The 6690-nt window shown below is 33.6% G+C and overlaps 1 protein-coding gene across 1 annotated transcript; it reads left to right on the forward strand.

Annotated features, from left to right (window-relative positions):
* Positions 1-357: 357 nt before the first annotated feature.
* On the forward strand, positions 358-4020 carry LOC113850972. The gene is made up of 6 exons (XM_027481477.1): positions 358-472; positions 555-613; positions 662-832; positions 1062-2181; positions 2634-2989; positions 3097-4020. The coding sequence occupies exons 1-6, from the start codon at positions 358-360 to the stop codon at positions 4018-4020; spliced, it is 2745 nt and encodes a 914-aa protein (XP_027337278.1).
* The last annotated feature ends 2670 nt before the right edge of the window (positions 4021-6690 follow it).

Here is a 6690-nt window from a genome sequence, read left to right on the forward strand (position 1 = left end):
AAAGAAAGAAATATCAATTTTGTAAATATTTTTTGATCCACACTTAATTTCTAAACCTTATTAAAATACTTATACTTTCAGGATTTTTATTTTTTTTTTAATAATGGTGAGATTAAAATTTCAAAATTAGCCTAATAGCACTTATATCAAATATTGAAATTGAAATTTAGAGAACCATAGCCATATAACAATGTTTCAAAACATAACAATTATTAAGACACCTAGTATGCTCATTCAAAATGTATACTAACGAAAAAACTTTATGCACTGCTAGAGTGTTTTTGGACTCCAAGACTCTTTCTTTCGTTTCAACAAAGTGTGGAGAGGCACTGCTAGGGTTCTTGCCCTAGGGCCTCTATGCTTTTATCGTTCTCTAAGCCTGAGTCCTTTGTGGAGAAGGACTTTTTGCGATCTTTCGATGCTGATTTCTTGCCACCGCTCCAGTGGCTTTTGAAGGATGGAGTGCGACGAGGTGGAAAAATGATCCAGTGATGGGGTAGATCTAGATGGCCGAAACTCGAAGAAGGTGAAGACTGCTTTAAATGTGTTTTCAGATCCATTAGAGGGTTATATGCAAGAAGGTCCTGGCCTTGAGGCTTTGACGACTGATCAGGTATTTTCTGTTTATAATCCTAACCTTTCTGAATATTCTTCTTATAAGGACAAGGTGCTAAGGTCTCGTGATATTGATCTTGTTTTAAATGATGATGATATTGTAAAATTGATATTGGATGATTTGAATGTTCCTAAGTCAGATGAACATAATGAATCTTCTTCTATGCCTCAAAATCTTTGTCCCCGATATCAAGATCCCTTTAGAAGATTACGAGGGGTGGTGTAATCCATGGAAATTTACTATGATAGTTAAGCTCCTAGGTAAATCTGTTAGCTATAATTTTCTTAGTCAAAGACTAAATAATATTTGGGGGGAAAATGGGTTGTTAAAAATTTTAGATTTTAGCAATGAGTTTTTCCTAGTTAAATTTGAGAACTTAGATGATTACAAATTTACTTTGTTTGATGGCCCCTAGTTGATTCTTGACCACTATCTTTTGGTGCAGAGGTGGCGACTTCTCTTTAGGACCAAAGATTATTTCCTTAGGAAAATTGCAGCATGGGTCAGAATTCTTGACCTGCCATTGGAATTATATAACAACAAATTTTTGTGGCAGGTTGGTGCTTACCTGGGGTCCATGCTTAAAATAGACCCCTATACCTCTTTACTGTCTAGATGGAAATTTGCTAGAATTTGTATTGAGATAGACCTTAAGAAGAAATTGGTTCCTGCTTTTAGGGTCCTAGGTCAGGAATTTAAGATAAAATATGAGAGTTTGCATCTAATTTGCTTTTCCTATGGTAAGTATGGGCATAGACAAGAACAATGTGTAGATATGACTAGGAACAATCATCCTGATTTAGGAAATGAGAGGACAAATACTAATAACTTACACAAATGTGAGGATAACATTGAGGGTAAGTCAAGACTGAGTAAGGATATGGATTTAAATAACCATGTAAATGGAGATGAGAATCAGGAGAGCCAGTTTGGTCCCTGGATGTTAGCTAAGAAACAATTTAGGAAAAAACTCAATTCCTCTTCCTCTATTGAACCTATTGTTAAATATGGAAAATCTAAAGACTTAATCTTAGGATCTCGATACAATGTTTTAGATACCAATGTAGAGGATCAATCTCTGGTTCTAGGAGTTAGTCAGAAAAAGATATCTGAAGGTTACCCAAGTAAAGCTCTCACCTCTAAGGATTTAGCTGCAAATAAGCGAATAGGTAAGTCTGTTAATCACATTAAATTGGGGGATCAAGCTAAGAAAGGACCTAGAGGTAAGATTATCTCTAGTTGGGCCAAATCTGCCCCAGAAGAAGAAGGTGGTGGCTGTTCTGGTATGACCACCACTACTAGCAATTCCCATGAATTTTGCAATAATGGTTCTAGTCAAGATAATATGGCAGCTTCAAGACTTATGTCTACTTTTGCAAAAGGCCTTCAGGATAATAAGAATCTAAGGTATAGTATTCAGGATATTATTGGCCTAAATTCTGATTCTCTATGGAGGGGTAGGGACCATTTAGCTCATATCCCTCCTGATAAACCTCCAGATCCTCCCCTGTTAATGGAATTAGATAATTCTAGTAATGATGACAATAAAAAGGCTAATCCTATAGGTATTGAAAGTAGTGTGTTAAGAGTTGTCCAACATCCTGATGATGTATCAAAATCTTCTTATTAATTCTTTATGAATTGCTTATTTTGGAATCGTAAGGGTGCAGGGGGGAAAACCTTTTCTAGACTTATTAATGATCTCATTAATATTCATAGTCTTGAGTTTATGGCCTTGTTTGAAATGCAAGTCAATTCTATTAAAGCTGATTCTATCATTAAGAAATTTAACCTAGATAGTTCTCTGGGGGCATATGGTGCTACTGAAATTCTAGGAAAATTAAAGTTGACAGATTAGATAAGAACAATTATTTTATTCACTCGAAAATTCAAAATGGTCAGAGTGATTGGGTTCTCTCTGTTGTTTATGTCAGTCCTCAAGAGGGTTTGAGGGCTAAGTGCTGGGAATTGTTTTCTGAATGTAGATCTACTATAAATTGTCCTTGGTGCCTTGCAGGGAATTTTAATTCCATTCTCTTTGAAAATGAGAAGTTTGGAGGCAGACCTGCTAACCTGAATCTCATGAGACAGTTTGCTGATTGCCTTAACTTTTGCGGCCTCCAGGATTTGGGATTTAAAGGAAGTCCCTTTACTTGGCAAAGAAGTAATATTAAGGAAATGATAGATAAAGTTGTAGTTAATGACTCTTGGAGGATGCTTTTTCAAAATAGTTTCCTCATTCACCTTCCTATACCTAAATTTGATCATGTAGCTTTATGGTTGAGAATTAAAAATAAGGATAGTTGGGTTCCTAAGCCTAAACCTTTTAAGTTCTTGACTCCTTGGCTGTTCCATATGGATTTTAATATCCAAGTAAGAAATTCCAGAATTAATTCCCGGTCTTGGGTTGACAATATTGCTAACTTTACTAGGAATATATCGGATTAGAATCATAATGTGTTTGGCAACATTTTTAATAGGAAAGGAGATTGTTAAATAGGATTCAGGGAATACACTGTAAGCTATCCTTTCAAGATAACCCTTTCCTTAATAATCTGATGCTTTCTTTGTGGAAAGAATATCAAGAAATTATGAACTATGAGGAAGTTTTCTGGGCACATCAGTATAAATCTAATTGGCTTAGGCTGGGAGACAGGAATAATAGATTTTTTCATAGAGCTGTTATCAATCGTAGGTTTGCTAATCAGATTAGTACCCTTAGAAATAAGGATAATTATTTGAAATTTGATCCTCTCAAGCTTCAGGACCTAGCTGTTAGATATTTTAGGAATTTATTTACTGATCATAATCCTTATAGGTGTTCTCTTTATATTGTTTCTAGGTTTCCTATTCTTAGGGCAGAAGATAACTTAGTTTTAAATGTTGATCTGTCTTTAAATGAAATTAAAGTTGCTCTGTTTAGTATAGGCAATATGAAAGCCCCTGACCCTGATGGTTTACATGCTCTATTTTTTAAAAATCAGTGGGAGGTTTTGGCCCTTTTTATTTGTAAATTTGTATCTGATATATTTGATAACCCTAGTAATATTGCCTCTGTTAATGATACAGCAATTAACCTTATATCTAAAATTAATAATCCTGATTCTCTTAAACAATTTAAACCCATCTTTTTATGCAATGTTAGTTATAAAATTATAACCAAACTCTTAGCCAATAGAATTAGAGGTACTTTGCCTCATATCATTTCTGCCAGGCAAACCAGTTTTATTCCTGGGAGGCAAGGCATTGACAACACTATTATCTTGCAAGAGTTGTTGCATTCTATTAATACCCTGAAGGCTAGTAGTAGGTTCATGGTTATTAAGATTGACTTAGAAAAGGCTTATGATAGGCTTAGGTGGCAATTTATTGCAGATACACTTAAGAACATAGGTTTCAGTTAGAAGTTGTGTGATATTATTAGATATTGTATGTCCTCTGTATCTATATCTTTAAACTGGAATGGTTATAGGACTGAATCTTTTAAACTTGGCAGGGGTATAAGGCAAGGGGATCCCATTTCCCCTTATTTATTTGTCATGTGTCTTGAGAGATTTACTCATCTTATTCAGGATAAAATTAATAGTGGTTGCTAGATTCCTTTTTCTGTTAGTAATAGGTAGGATATCTCATTTGTTTTTTGCTAATGATATTATTTTGATTGCTAAAGCTAATAATTCGAATGCTGGGGTTATTTCTGAGGTTTTGAATGAATTCTGTTATGCTTCTGGGTTGTCTATCAATAAAGATAAATCTTGTGTATTTTTCTAAAAATTGTGATATTGGTCTGTCTATGGAATTAAGTACAAAGCTTGACTTTAAATATTGCTCTCAATTTGGTAAATACCTTGGAATCCCAATTAGTAATTTAAAATTATTAAGACATGATTTTGCTTTCATAATTGATAACATTAGGGAAAAAACTTTCTGTTTGGAAAATGAATTCGTTATCCCTAGCTGGTAGAGTTACCCTTGCTCAGTCTTGTATTATGAGCATCGATAATTATTTTATGCAAACTGTCCTTTTTCCTAAATCTGTTTGTAAAGAAATTGATACTCTTTGTAAGAATTTTATTTAGGGATCCTTGGAAGGTAAGAAATGTCATTTAATAGGTTGGGATAAAATTTGTAGACCCAAAAGTGAGGGTGGCTTGGGTTTCTGAAGGATTGCTTTGGTTAATCAAGCCTTTATCATAAAGCTATGGTGGAGGCTTATTTCTTGTTCTTCTGAATTATGGTCCCAGGTCATGTGTAAGAAGTACAAGTTTTCCTTAAGCAAAGTCCTGTGATTAATATTAATAATAAAACCTCCCCCCTTTGGAAATCTATGACTGCTGTTTGGGGTTCCTTCTGTCAAGGATTGGGTTGGTCCTTAGGGAATGGGATGATTGCTAATTTCTGGAAGGATTTTTGGCTTTCAAATTACCAAAATCTGTCTCAATATGCTATGCATCCTTTTGGTAGAGAAGTTTTGAATGAACCTGTAGCTTCTTTTGTTCTTCAAGGTAGATGGGATTGGAATAGGATTCACCAGGTCCTTCCTCCTTCTATATGTAATTTTATTGCTAGCCTTGTTCTCCCTTTGATGAATCAAGATGAGGATCAATTTTTTTGGAGATTGTCTAATAATGGTATTTTTTCAGTCAAATCAGTCTATTCTTTTCTTGTTGGTCAATACTTAAGTGGGCAAGCTGATAATCATATTTTTAAACTTGTTTGGGATTGGGAGGGTCTCCCAAAAATTAATATTTTCCTTTGAAAAGTTTCTCATGGTAAGCTTTTGACTAATGAGGAAAGATATAGTCACAAAATGTCCTGTTCCCCTTTGTGTACTAGGTGTTATGAAGCTCCTGAGACAATTGTTCATGTTCTCAGAGATTGTAATTGTGCCTCCCAAATCTAGAACTGGTTTATTCCTCCTGACCAATGGTCTTCTTTTTATAGTCTTGGTCTTCATAAATAGCTGAAGTTTAATCTGTCCAATAGCCAGTTTACCTTATTTCTATCCTGGAGTAAATTGTTTGGTATAATTAGTTGGAATCTTTGGTGTAATAGGAACTGTGTGGTTTTTCAAAATTCTCCTTTATCCTATGATGCTTTGTTGAACAAAATAATTAATAATTTTGACTGTATGGTTCTTTGTGACAGGGGCAACCAGAATCATAGTGCTGATGGTTTGGAACCTAGAAGCCTTGTTAAGTGGATTCCTCCTCCAAGGGATCAACTCAAGCTAAAACACTGATGAAGCTTCTCTTTTTTCTGCTAGCAGTTCTAGCTATGGGGTTTGCTGCGTGATCATAAGGGCACCTTTCTAGCTAGGTTTTATAAGGTGCTCCCTCCTTGTTCCCCCATTGCTGCAGAACTTTGGAAAATTTATTGGGGTCTTGAGAATGTTGTCTCTAGGAATATCAATGTAATCTGGGTTAAATGTGATTCTAAGGATGCTATTTCGTTAGTAACTAATGTTCAAAGTAGTGCTCATCTGTTATTTTTTATCATTGATAAAATTAGGAACATTCTTAGGAGATTTAAGTTTGTTATGCTAAATCATATTTTGAGTGAGGCCAACTATTGTGGTGATTGGTTGGCTAAACATGAGTCGAAGGATGGTATATCTTGTTTTACTAGGACTCTCCCTTTCTTTGATCCCCTTCTAATACTGAATTCTTTAAAAGTTTCTTGACTTAAAGTGTTTGCTTAGACTTTTGTACTTTTTTGAACTTTTTGCTTCGTTTAATATAAAAAAAATGTATACTAACAAAAATATAAAAAAACATTAACTAGATAAAATATTACTTTTTCTACTTTGATATTTTTATTTTTTTACATTGTATTGGTGAAATCCATGTTGTCAATATAATATGTTTTATTTAAATAGTAAAAAATTATAAAATGGCATCAAAGGTAGGAGATCATAAATTAAATTAAAATAATTTTTATTATTAAAAAATCTAATTATAATGAGAAAAAGTTTTTAAATTATACAACTTGAAAAAAAATAATTTTCAAAATTTAAAATTTTAGTAATTTAAATTAGCAATTATTAATTATATTAATTTTTATTATTAAAATAT

Source organism: Abrus precatorius, unplaced genomic scaffold, assembly GCF_003935025.1.
Source record: "Abrus precatorius isolate BTA unplaced genomic scaffold, Abrus_2018 Scaffold9, whole genome shotgun sequence".
NCBI lineage: Eukaryota > Viridiplantae > Streptophyta > Magnoliopsida > Fabales > Fabaceae > Abrus > Abrus precatorius.

Bases quoted from the DNA above. Each gene is read 5' to 3' on its own strand.
- LOC113850972 (XM_027481477.1), top strand. From the start codon at position 358: ATGCTTTTATCGTTCTCTAAGCCTGAGTCCTTTGTGGAGAAGGACTTT. The intron at 614-661 runs GTATTTTCTGTT...TCTTCTTATAAG, and splicing joins AGGCTTTGACGACTGATCAG to GACAAGGTGCTAAGGTCTCG. The intron at 2,182-2,633 runs GTATTGAAAGTA...GGTGCCTTGCAG, and splicing joins TAAAAAGGCTAATCCTATAG to GGAATTTTAATTCCATTCTC.